General features: G+C 40.2%; 1 protein-coding gene across 1 annotated transcript in view; it reads left to right on the top strand.

Moving 5' to 3' along the window:
* cachd1 (cache domain containing 1) overlaps positions 1–13,614 on the top strand; it is a 110,640-nt gene extending 97,026 nt beyond the window's left edge. The window contains exons 23-27 of the mRNA XM_084723667.1: positions 1,332–1,483; positions 2,089–2,250; positions 3,274–3,351; positions 3,544–3,645; positions 11,478–13,614. Coding sequence (XP_084579793.1) covers positions 1,332–1,483; positions 2,089–2,250; positions 3,274–3,351; positions 3,544–3,645; positions 11,478–11,728 — 745 coding nt within the window. The 3' untranslated portion in view covers positions 11,729–13,614. The remainder of the gene's footprint in view (positions 1–1,331; positions 1,484–2,088; positions 2,251–3,273; positions 3,352–3,543; positions 3,646–11,477) is intronic.
* Positions 13,615–13,872: the final 258 nt, after the last annotated feature.

Here is a 13,872-nt window from a genome sequence, read left to right as displayed (position 1 = left end):
ACCAGCATACTCTTACAGAGCAAAAGACCACCAGACACATACAACACACACATATCTATCATGAGATTTAGGGTGTATTTATAATAAAGTTACATGGCAAACCATGGGCACAGTGCCACCCAGTGGCAACAGAGGGGGAGTGTGAAGAATGTCAGATCTTCCACTGTAGAATCAGCTTCCAAAACGTGTTATCATCTATATATTGTCAGTGCATATTTATCCCAGAGAAATGACTAACAGAGAATCTGCTGCAATTCTCTGTTAAAGAAATCACAAACCTTTAAAGTCACAGGCTTTTGTCCATAACACACTGCTGAATTCTTGACAGACTTCACTGAAACGAATGCACCAGATTTAGTTAGATTTACTTACTTTCATGAGTCGCGTTTAGAAATTTCACAGAAAATTCTGGCTCATGTCTAATAAAAAAAAAACTCCTTCAGGTCTTCTCTAAAGCATACGTGTTTACCGCACCGCAAGTCGCCAGTAAGAAGGTCATTACAGAAAATTGTTATGTCAAGGACCACCCACGTCAGCGTACTGGTTTAATGTGATGCATGGCATTTTCCTAATGGGAAAAATTAGCATTTACTTGGAGACTCAGACAGACATGTTTGATCATTTTTTGATGAAAGAATGATGACAAGCGCCAATAATTATGGTATCAAAACTACCAAATCTATTAAAATATTATTCTGAGTGCTCATTTGAGATGTTGTCCCTCCTAGAATTTGGCTTGCAGTGTTTCAAAACCAGACAGTTCAGTGGTCACTAACTTGGCACTGTATGTATAATGTTTATTTTAAAAAGAAATATATAATAATAGAAATAATATAAGAAATATTAAATAACTTGTACTATTTTTTAGAATTGGTTTGAGTAGTTTTTTAAGAAAGAAAAATTCTGATTCCAGCTTCTTAAATGTGAATATTTTTTTGTTTCTTTATACCTTTTTGACAGTAAATAGAATTTCTTTGTGAACAAAACAAGACATTTGAAAATGTCGTCTTGGGCTGCAGGAGTGACTCATTGACTTTTTTTTTTTTAGCATTTTCTGAGAAACAGACAGACAGATCAATTGACAATGAAAATAATTGTTTATTGCAGCCCCAACTTTGTGTGCCAAGGATTTTTCTGATGTTACTGCATCGTCACAACCTTAATCGAAACGCCCCTTGGTTTCAGAAACAAAAGTTGATAATATAAGATGCTTTGTACCGGTTCACTTTCTACTAAAATAAAAAAAGAATAAAAACTATAAATAAAAATCTAAACTCTGTTTGCTCTTTAGCACTCTGATTTTGATCTTTATATTCAATGTCCTGTTTCAGTGACTGTTTCGGCGTGTTGGACTGTGAGTGGTGCATGGTGGACAGTGATGGTAAGACTCATCTGGACAAGCCATACTGTGCCCTGCAGAAGGAGTGTTTCGGTGGCATTGTTGGCGCAAAGAGCCCCTATGCAGACGGCCTGGGGCTCTTAGGTGAGTGAAATGTGGATAAATCAGACTCTACAGGTGCTCTATAGTGGCTCGCTCCAAAAAGTACATAAACTAGATACTTTCTTTGGTAAATATGTTGATATATGTATATATTTTCAGCTAAGGTACAACATAGATGAGTACTTCAGAGTTTGGTTGCACGGTTATTACACATTTTCTCTAAACATACGCTAATGCAACTTATCAGCCAGTACAGTAAAGAAACAAACAAGCAAGACAATATAAAAGTGTAATTATTTCCAGGGTCTGTGGGGCAGCAGAAACTTTTGAAGCTCAAAAAAAGATTTCAGATGTATTAAAACTACTCTGTTGTTTGGTTATTTTTATTTGGTCCTGTTATCAGTTTTGAAAAGGAGAATCGGCCGTCTGCCTGCAGTTGAATAATTTTTCTTTGGCGTTTCACACTGATGAGAGAGTAGAAGCGGAGTATAAGAAGCCCCAGCGTCGCAGCATGAGTTAGGATCTGAGCCCGAGCTGTTTCATGTTGGCTTGCTGTCACTTCTTGAGCCGTCTGAAATCCTGCGTACTTCAAACAACCGTCTGCCCATCATTTCCTCTGCTTTTCTTCCTCTCTCTTCCCTCCGCAGACGAGGAGGTGGCGTCTCTGAACATGATCAAGAGTGCTCCTGTAGGTCCGGTCGCCGGGGGCATTATGGGATGCATCATGGTGTTGGTGCTGGCTGTGTATGCATACAGACACCAGATCCACAGGCGTTCACACCAGCACATGTCACCACTGGCAGCACAGGGTAAGACTCACAGTCAGTGAAATAAAGTTAAATTTAAACATTTTTGACAACAGTCATTTTCTGCATCTGTAGGGGATTTGTCTGTATCTCACATGCTCACTAGTTGGTATGAAGTGCCCGAAAAACCGCAAGGTAACAATAAAAACAAGTCTGGAACAGCTGCTTGTGTTAACCTTCACATTTTCACATTCTGGCATTTCTTTAAATATCAAAGGAAGAAACAAAGTTTTAAAGCAGCGTGATTAAAAAGCAGCGTGTCAAGTGTTCCTGGAGCTAAACAGCTGACATTAGCATCACGCGGCAGCAGCTGCTGCTGCGGCATGATTTGTGTAATTACTCAGTGTTATTGACAAAAACATCAAACAAGATTACAACCTCATTAAAACTCTTGAGTCCAAGTCACTTTCGGTCTTATAGTTTGGTAAACAACTAGAATAGATGGTGGAGAGAGTGGCTACGTTATCTGAAGACATTAGGCTGAGGAATGGGCTCATAAAGTGGCTGCACTCTGCTTTTTGTGTGTGTGTGTGTGTGTGTGTGTGTGTGTGTGTGTGTGTGTGTGTGTGTGTGTGTGTAGAGCATGTTCAGTTTCTTCTGTAGCATGTACTAAAAACACACACAGGATAAAAGTAATTTGAAGCAGCATACCCCATCTTTTCTGCAAACTTAGCCTTTATTGTATATACACATAAATATAATTTTTCCTGATAATAAACAAAAACAAATGTATCTTTCCCCTCAACCAAAGCTTAATTTCCACAGCAACATGTTGCATATTCTCTGACAATATTGCACAGTTGACTGTTACCATCCCAAACCCGATCTTCACGTTATTATCCGGGCTTTAAGGAATATCAGCTGTCATCCTCCTTCAGATCTCAACTCCATCTGAAACTCTGTGGCTTTAGATAAAGAAACCCTGTTCACACGTCATTCATGGTTGTAATACGTGACATAATCGAATAGTAGCATCTGTCTCATCTTGGAATTTTTCCTATTTTCTTTACCTCCGTGTGGCTCCAGAGATGTCGGTGAGAATGTCCAACCTGGACAACGAAAGAGACGAGAGGGATGAAGACAGTCACGAGGACAGAGGAATCAGTAAGTATTGTTAAACTTTATCTCATTGATCTGTAAACAACATTACCTTTAACTCATGGCTGCAGAGCATCTGAATGTAGGAAATACTTGAGATAATTACTGTTTGAAATTTACCAGGTGTTTACTATGTGACAGTGCAGGTATTTGAATCATAAACCTTTGTGTTGACCTGTGCGTTGTCTCAACTTTCAGTCAGTAACACTCGATTCATTGCTGCTGTGATTGAGCGGCACACTCACACTCCTGAGCGGAGACGGAGGTACTGGGGACGATCTGGGACAGAAAGTGACCATGGTAAGACATAATAATAATAATAATCTTTCTCACACAATCATATATATATATATATATATATATATATATATGTGTGTGTGTGTGTGTGTGTGGATCGAGGTGGAGAGAAAAAAAGCACAAATGTGATGACACTCAAAATCACTAGTTGTTTTTACTGTATTGTCATCATCACGGATGGAAACAGGAATGGAGAAGGTTGTGAAGACTATTTATATAACTCCTCAATAGTGATTGCATGTTTCTCTGTAGGTTGAGAACAATTGACCGATATTTGCCTCCATGTCATGTTATTCTTACACAACAGATAGTTCCGTTTCTGGAAAATGAGTCATTCACTGGTTACGAAACAGGCCCATCATCCATTCCATAAAATAACTGTATTTATTCACACAAGTTCTGATGAAATTATGCCCTGCAAATTCAAAATGATAATGTAAATACAACCGTGTGGGTTCACCCCTCCGTCTTGTCCTAAGGGACAGAGCTGCAGGTCGTCTGTGTTTAGTAGTATTGCTTCCGTCGGCGTATTTTTGTGCTCATTTTGAAGCATCACATTGGAAAAGGTTCGTGAAAACTGCAAAATTCAAAACAATTTATTCAGTTAATCAAAAAAGGATTTACGCTCACTTGAGTTGGTTTTTGACTGCCTTTTAAAAAGAGTCAGTGCACACTTTTTCAGAATATGTTCTCATGTTGTCAAAATTTAAGTCACCAGTCCACTCATCACTCCCATGGTTCTGTTATACGTTCATGATCGCCTTGTTTGCATTTTCTATTGCAACTGTACTTGAAATTTGGTTAGAATTTGCAATAAATTTGGACGGAACCACAGTTACTGTTACAGACGGGGTGAGGAGCTCAGATGTTCAGGGGGATCTTGGAGTTTAGGGTAATCGAGAAGGTTTCTGAACACAACCAGTTGAGGAAGAGACCCCGGTGTAGACCCAGAACGTATATACAGCCCTGGAACACCACGGGACCCACTGACCAGAGCTGGAAGATGTGAGAAGAAGTTGGGGACATGGTGCTTGACCTGGAGGTGTTAAAAGTCTAGATCGGTGGTTCCCAAACTTCTTTTGTCCATACACCCCCTTCTAAATCCCAACCAGGTTCCTGCACAAACAACGTAGCCTATTTATAGCCGTTGCCATGGTGAAGGCGATGCATTCAGATGCTTTTAAAGATACTGAAACAATTTGAATTAAATTGCAGTAAAGTTAAACAGGTCTGCCATGTGAAGAAGAAAGAGAGTGACACGTGTAGGCAGACAGATACAGGGCCCAGTAACTTAGCAGGATCAATAAGATTTTTTTTCTGTTTTCCTCTTGTGCACCCTCTAGAGGCAGCTTTTGCATCCCAACCAGGGATCATAACACCCCCATTTTCTCAGAATTCATCACCTGTCTCTTTTTAATGTCAAAGAGTCAAAGTCTTTTTCTCCATTGAGCGAATCGAGTTGATTATGTTGATGAGAAAGGCAATGGTGGGCGGGTTCCTCTGGAGCCAGCATTTTGGAGATATTTTTGACTTGCGGTCATAAAATTCTTCAGGAGATATATGTTGCTTTTGCTGAAACCTTTAGGGATATTTTCAATGTATAAAAAGGAGTTTCTGCAACTAAATGGCACGGTCCTCTGCACGGTCCTCTGAAACAGATCCAAACTGCCTCTAGCCGGAGTGCTGAGACCCAGTTAATTTGGAATTGTGGTTAGGGGTGATGGAACATTTTTAATAACGTACGCAATAGATAATAAAGTCTTGTCAAGATAATAAGATTTAGCTACACTTTGAAAAATAATATTTAAGGCGTAGGAATCATCTTTCTCGCAGGAATGTTACGGCACCGCCTCAGATCTCACTCGGTTCTTTGGCAGAGGTTCAGCTCCTGGCTTGTTCTTTTCATTATATCACAGCTCAGAACCTTGTTTTTTTTCTCTCGTCTCCAGCTCCGGGAGAGCTGCTCATGTTCACTGTACTCGTTTGTAGAACTTGTAAGTCTGACACTCGATGAGCGTGGATGGACAGTTTCACCCACACGGGCTCTTACCTCCTACATATGGCATCACTCCACTTCCTGGCAACACCATGAGTGTCTCCAGTACTTGTTGCATAACTGATGATGACAGAGAAAACAAGGATGAAGAAAGGAGAGTGGGCTAAAGTGAAAGAAAGACGTGAGTGAGTGCTTGTCAGCTGCATGCTTTCGTACAGTAAAGCTGTTAAACCAGAGAGGATAAAGAGATGGAAAACTGAGCTGTAGGGAAAATTTGTTTTAATTAGTTAAAGTTTATCTTTAGTTCTCTGTAATTCGTCTCTCCAGTTTAACATACTTACAATACAGATTCATTAAAAGTAACACTTAAACACATACACGCTCATTACACTGTTATAACCATGTCATGACACCTGTCATGAACATTAAGGAGTCTTTATGAATGTTTATGATCGTTGGTGTCGTTCGGTCAGTTGTCATTTTTAAATGCACAGCTTCACAACTTGATACTAACCAAGACAACATAACCTGTTAATGTCTTTGTTATGACAACTTGACATTAATCAAGCCAGTAATGTCTGTATTATGACAGCTCAGCATTAACCAAGACAGCATAACCTGTCAGTGTCTTTTCATGACAACTTGACATTATCGAAGTGTCAAAACCAACCACTTATGACAGTTTAATGTCATGTTAAAACCTAAAGCTAAACAGTTTCTTTAAGTTTGAGAAAAGTTGTCCTAGCAAAGACATTGACAGTTTTGTGTCCTCTTGGTTAATGTCATTGTCATAACAGATATTTTTGTCTTGGTTAATGTCAAGTTGTCATAACAAAGACACTGACAGGTTCTGTCATATTGTTTCATGTTGGGCTGTCATAGCAAAGACGTTTTTGTCTTGATTAATGTCAAGTTTTCAAAACAGACATCTCAAACAATGTGTTAAAAATAACGTAATTGACAGAATGACACAACAGTCGTAAACATTTTTAAAGATTCGTTTATGTTCATGACAGGTGTTATGACATGGTTACAACAGTGTGGAAACAGTCTAATGCGCAGACCGTCAAATAATGTGTCACCAAAAATAGTAATTATAACTGCATTTTTTCAAGGAATATAAGAAGTGAGGTATATTTTTATATTAACATTTACGGAGGATGCGTCTTTCATGTGTTCTAACATAAGCTAGAGCGTAACGAAGTGATTCAAAGGCACATTCTTTGTAAATGGACAGTAAAGAAGTTTCACATGTTGTGTAACCACACATGGGAAAGAGAAAAAATGAAAATAGAGGACAAGTTGAGAGAAGTAGAGACGTAAAAGTGATGAAAGAGGGGAAATAATTGTGAAATTCAAGGGCGAGAGGACAGGGACGGAGAGGAAGACGAGTCTGAAATAATGGAAGGAGGGGGTGTTCATACGTCAGGGATTAAAACAAATTCATTACTAAGTTGCTGCTTCAAAGTTGCTTCTCCTCTCCGCTTGGTCAAAGGTGTCCTCCTACCACAATCCACTCACTCATACTGCTGAAGGGCACGATGAAACACACACACACACACACACACTCTTTCTAGGTACGGACATACACACACACTCATAAGCTACGTGCAGGTTTAGAGCATCAAATCTGTTAAGTGAGTGACGCACACACACTGAGTGCTGTTGGCTCTGCAGGTTTGAGTTGTAATGTTGGCTCACAGGAAATTGCTAAAAGTACCCATTTAATAATGAACACTGTGCATACTTCATATAATCACTGCACACCCTGACATTATACAATCTATGTTTATACTCGCAACTGCTATGTGCGGTATAATTGATATCTGGAAAGAGAAAGATATAATTATAGTTCAAGCCCTTCAAAGAAATTCAGATTTTGGAGTCACATACTTATAGACCTCTCAGTAAAGTTAATCTTAACACCAAATAATAAAAAAAGGAAGAAGAAATTATACTGAAGATATTTATTGGGAATTTTGCATTATTAGAGACCCTAAAGAATATAGACTGTAAGTTACAGCAAAAGTTCAACATTTTTGGAATTATTAGTTACCAGATATGAGGACTGATATCACTCTAATGTCTGCATGCTGAGTCTGAAGACAGCAGCACAGTTTTACATTTTGGTGCTGTGTTTGTAGATGTTAGGGCAGGCAAATCTTCTGTGACCCACCCAAACCTTTAATCAGAACTCTGATTGATACACTTGAACCATCGTACCAATGACGAGACTGATCATCTAACTTTTGTCAAGAAGGTAAATAATTTGTACGGAAATTGTCAGACAGTACAAGCGTGTTAGGCATCACTTTTGTCAGTAAATTTTCGAGAATTCTTTTCCAGGCTTTAGTCTTGTCTCAGCTCCTGTTGTTAAAAGAAAAGTCTCTTAAGTGCTCAGACATCTCAAAGGTCTGATCATAATAAGACACCTGGAGTGTGTCTCCAAGGTGCAGTAACATGGTAGTTTACTCCGTCTAACCACATCTCTTGACATTAAGAGGGATTTGCTTTGCTCACCTGGCGCAGCGGCAGATTGTCAGCAGGACACAGTTAACTGTAGACCTGCCTGAGACTCCCGCTTTGGGGAGAAGAGGGATAAACCGTGCTGAAGCTGGCACCTTCCACGCCTGGAACTTCTTTGAAGTCTGTATCCCTCCCTTTCCTTTAAGCCTTCCCTTCCTCTCTCCTCCTCTCCTCATCACTCCCTCGGCTCATTCTTTTCTCTCTCCTTCTCTTTGTCAGCTTTATTTCGACCGGTATCAAAGACCAGCTAATCTATGGAGAATCGGAGAGGGAAATTTCTGAGCAAACTTCCAAGTTTGACTCAGGATTTTAGGATACCTCAATGAACCATATAGGATATTTACTTCCTTTACATCACAGCACATTATGGGACATACATTACCTTCTATTATATGACAGCATATCGCAAGACATTAAGCACAAAACATGACAGGATGAGTTATTGCTGTTACTCATTGTCATAGTTGCCCTGGTTACAGAGACTCAGACATGCTTTTTAATATATATATATATACATCAACAAATACCTCCAACTCAAGTACACCTGCAAAAAGAAAAGCCGTCCAAATACAGATCTGAATGTCAGACGGAGCACGAGTGAGTAAGTCCTGGCAGTATGAATAAGTAGATGTTTTTGATCTGATGTTTTAACCCTTAATATAATTACTGCAGCTGTTCTATGTTGATTTTTGTGCATAAAAAGCACAAATTAAATTCACCAGAAGTTAAGTCAGACATTTAAAATTTCTAGGTGTGATTTGTGTCCCCCGACGGCTGGCAAGGTGTCCCTCATCACATTAAAGGTGGAAACCCTAACATGTTAGTATGCTGACATTAGCCTTTATTGCATAACACAGCTCTGCAGAATTACAGCTGCATGGCTATAGACTCTTAGTCTTGTTCATGAACAGTTTAAAAAACAAGGTTTCTGCATGTTAATACAGACTCTCAAAGCCATCAGAAGAATGTCAAGGGATCAGACATGTTTCCTTCGTGGTTTAGATGTTAAGCTTTTCATTTCTTGGAGGACAGAAAAGGTCATTGGGAGATACATTTGCCGCAAGGTCTCACAAACATTCACACATACTTCAAACTGCAGTAATGCCTTCCCCTTATATGCTACATATGAACTCCGACTGTACGCTCACAAATCAGTTGGTTCAGTATCTGTGCTGGTTTAATGTTTCATCATCCAAAATGGCAGAGATTTTTCTATAAATATAATCATTGAGGCACTCAGGCTTTACAGGGTTATTTGCTCAACTGCAGTAACAGATTGATGTTCCCATCGTGCAGCATGTTGCTGGTGTCAGTTCAGAATCTGAAGAAGACAGCACTAAAGGAATTAAGGAAAACGAGTTCATTTCCAGATCAATTCCCAAATATTTTTTATAGTCAGACCATGTGTTTTAGATGGATTTCATGGCCCTGAAGGTGATGAAACCCACTCAGTAGATGAAGGGTTATATCTGAGTTCAAGTGAAAAAATTAAGCATACTGAATAAAACCCAGAGCCTGCAAGGTTTTCATGAAAATGAGCTGCTGGAAGCTTGCATGATTTGTAATCTCGATCGTCACAAACCTGGAGGTAAATTTGGCTCAGTAAAAAATTTAAATGGTCTTTCATCAGTAGAATATCATATAATATTGATATCTATACGTTCAATCTGTTGTTCACTTGTTCTCTGACCCAGTAATCTTTTTCTCTGTGACAGCAGTACTGCCCTCCCACTGCTCCATTTACCAAAGTATCCTAACTGCCATGTTGGCTCGTGTTTCTGTCTCCTCGGGCTAAACGTATGTGCAAGATGTGTAGGAAAGTGGTCATAAATATGTATGCTTGTTTTTCTTTTTTTTTTCCCAAATCATATGAGAAAGCTGAAAACAAGGAGCAAAAACGCCCAGCAGAGATATTTAGTTGTCAGTGTGCCATCAAAGCGCTTGCACTGCTTTCAGGAACATTGTGTGTCACCGTGTATTCACATGAATGTTTCTGTGTTAAATGTCTACAACTGGAGGGCATCATTTGCTCAGTGGTTTCTTTGATGGTGTCTTTCCATTTATTTTCAAGAGGTTCTGCTGCTGTACTAAACTGGTACTCAAAAGATCTTTATATTTGCTTTAATGCCTAACTTAGTGCCCGAAGAAATAAAATAGTTCCTGATATATTGGCGTATTATGTTGTGCTAAATTTTATTAACTATTAAAAACTGTGTGGGTGTCGCTTTATATATATTGTGAAAATATCTTGTTATAACAAGAAAAACATCATGTTATAACAACCTTTTCACATTATAACGTGGCGATCTGTTGTACGTTTTATGGTCTGTCTGCCGTAGTTTCTTTACCGTTTTTGGCTTAAGGCCCAACTTTCAGTTTTGTACGTCCAGGTAACAATTTGAAGCCATTTGTCAAATAAAAATGCAAAAAATCTTTTAAAAGATTAAAAGATTGATTGGGTTAGCAGAAAATGTAAGCTGTCCAACAGGTCGCTCAAAAATTAAAACATGAAAATAATGTTCAGTTGCGGTTTCATTAGGAAGTGGAGGGACGGTAAAAATGGTCGTTCCTAGATGGCAGCCCCAGATCTCCATGATCTCTCGCTAACCAAGGGGTTTTTACCCCCAGCATTATCACTTTCTAAATCATAATTAGTTTGCTCAAAATTAATGTAACAATTCACACAGTGGAATTGTGGGAAAGTGTCTCGATCATTCCTGGCTCATGAAAATTGACCCATAAAATCAACCAACCATTTACATAGATGAAAGTCACCTTTGTATTGTGTTTTAAATGGTATGCAGAGTGGCCCAAATGCTTTATATAGAAAAGATGATACGCACCTATTAAATCTGTTCTAAAGTGCAAATAAGAATGGCCGCACCGCCGCTCCACGCGGGATTTTGTGTGAATACAGCTGAAGTGATCCTCTGTCTGTTCTGCCTGTGTGTATCCTCGTACATCTGTCTTTGCAGCTCTCACAGACAGAGAGCAGAGAAAAAGACAAGCAGAATGAAGTGTAACCGTTGGTTGAGCCCTCACCTCGAAACCTGCACGCTGTCTTGTCTCGTGGCTACGCAGCAAAATATGAGGAATAAGAGAATAACAGGCAGAGAGCAGGGTTTGTGCAGAAACCAGTACACACTTCTAGCTGGTCACAGTTATTTTTGTCTGAGCCTAAAAGTTTTTAGGACGATGTTGCATAGTGTTCCATTAAAGGTTTTATTGAGGGGGTGAAAAAGAGTTGTACAAGTGATAGCAAGTCCAGTAACACCAACCTCTGCATGTTTTTTTTTTTTGTTGTTGTCTCCAGGCTACAGCACCATGAGTCCACAGGAGGACAGCGAGAATCCACCCGGAAACAACGACCCGCTCTCGGCCGGCGTCGACGTCGGCAACCACGATGACGACCTTGACCTGGACACACCTCCTCAGACGGCAGCGTTGCTCAGCCACAAGTTTCACCCCTACCGGCACACGCATACGCACCACCACCCGCTGCACACGCACACGCACCACCTGCAGGCCGCTGTCACCGTGCACAGTGTGGACGCGGAGTGCTGATTCTCGGCGCGGGCAGTCGCCCTCCTGCCGGGGATGGAACTTTTTTTTTAAAATAAAGACTATTTTTAAAAGACGTTTGTGCTCAATTAGACGGCACACGTTAGGTACTGTCAGGACGGACGGAGCCACAGCTGGACTCGAACCTGCAGGACCTCCACCATGAATGGATGTTTAGCTTCATATGGGTATTAGCCTCACGGTCTCATTGTGCCAGCATCTCCATCTCAGCCCCTTCTCTTCAAACCCAGTCCAAAATCTGGCAAGTGTACACACTTTTATACACTTACCCGGCAAAAATAACAAAATGGGATTTTTTATTTGTTTTCTGAAGGAATTTTTTTGGCAGTCAGGACTCTGTGAGAAAACACAACAACCTTTGGGAGTGAACAAAAGAGCTGTTTGAGCCCAATTACTGAGGAGAGGACACAACTGGAACCTAAAAACCTTGAGGGGGGACAAATGTCTTCACTTCCATGTGGAAAGCCAGAGCAAACACTTAACAGGACCAGAGGATAATCGAATTAACATAGAAACCTAGATGCTGATTGGACCCGTTTTGCCCCTGGGCTCCATCCCAGCCTCCATACAGATTGTTTCTCCACTAAGCCCACTTGTGATGAGGGGCAGCAGGGGAACAGAGCACTCCTTATATTTGTGAAAAATCCTCAGAGTAGAAGTACTGTCTTTCCACACAGACTGGGATCTAATGTGGGATTCTATTACAGCTTTACTCTCCACAGTTTGACACTCCACTCCAGTTGTTTTTTTTTTCTGAAAGTGTGGGAAGATATTTGGACATTTTCACGAGTGTCTGTGAACTTCAAAGTACGGAAAAATCTTCAATGATTCACATAAATATAGGAAGAAACACTTTAAAGAAGAAAAAGATTATTTTTCTACTATTTATTAAAGAGGTAGATTTTTCGAGCAAGCAGCTGCCGCTAACACAAACAAGAAAGTAGTCAGGATAAATGATAAATACCGACCACTTCCTGTAACTAATGTATCATATTTAGGGCTCATTATTTTCAGTTTTTGTTTCCCTAAAAATCTGTGACTGGTTGGGTTTATTTTGAATTTTAAGAATATCAGTAATGCAACAGAGATTTATTTTATTTTTCATCACACTGAGGGACGTGCATAATCAGCAACTCATTTTCCTTCCTTTTTCCTCCTCATTTTATTCTGAGTTATCCTCGATCAGATTTTTTTTTACTCTATATGGCAGTGAACATGTCTTCTTCAAGCAGGAGTCATTTTTGGATGAGCAGGGACCTACATATCTGAGTCACAGTCAGATCTGCTCCTTTCAAAAACAATTCCAGGTATTTTTCGGTGAACATTGGTAATTTAAAAAAATGAAAACGATGAGCCTTAATCACACCCCGTGTCAGAGCAGTTAGAGTGAGAAGGGGTCTTTGACATACAGCACACTTTTCTTTGTGTTTTCACAGTTCTGAGGTCTTTGTAGTCTTGTAACGTGCAGAACATCCTCAGTCTGGACATGGAGGCAGCCTCCTGGGGATGCAGGAGGGGAGAGAGAGACTAACACCAGCAAAACATTCCCGGCTTTAGGCGCTGCTGGGGATTTGGTGTGTGAGGATAATTGGGGGACCCTCACAGAGGTCCTGAGAGATTCGCAGAGACTAAGTGCTGTCCCTTCTTTCTGCCTGAGCAGAAAAATCAGGACAGAGCGCTGTTCTTTCTCCCCCATTTTACCACAACTTGTTGCCTCTGAGGCCAAGCTGATACTGTATGTATGTTGAGGTTGTGTGCTGGATTTGGTGCAAAACAAGCTGAATTTCAAGTGATGCCCAAGATGGAGTCTCCCTCTCATCCAAGAGAGTGAAAGAGGGAGAGATGCTGCTGTTGTTGTACAGAGGTTACACCCATCTGTCGGCTCCTCTGTGGTTAACCACTCAAAATGTCTTTTCTACAAAATGTCTCTGGTTTAAAGGGATTGTTTGGATTATTTGGAGAGGGGTTGTGCGAGGCACTGATCAGTAGTCAGTGTGTTACCCACAGTGGATGCCAGTCGACATGCCCCCCAGTTTGAAGAAGCAGAGAGAAGCAGGGAAGCCAAGCCATGAACAGGCTCACAAGTGTACATTATGTTTATAATATTTTCACCAATTTACCTTGCT

This window comes from Lutjanus erythropterus, chromosome 7, assembly GCF_056507025.1.
Source record: "Lutjanus erythropterus isolate fLutEry1 chromosome 7, fLutEry1.hap2, whole genome shotgun sequence".
NCBI lineage: Eukaryota > Metazoa > Chordata > Actinopteri > Lutjaniformes > Lutjanidae > Lutjanus > Lutjanus erythropterus.
Note: the sequence above shows the minus strand (reverse complement) of the source record. Positions and strands in the feature narration are given on the sequence as shown.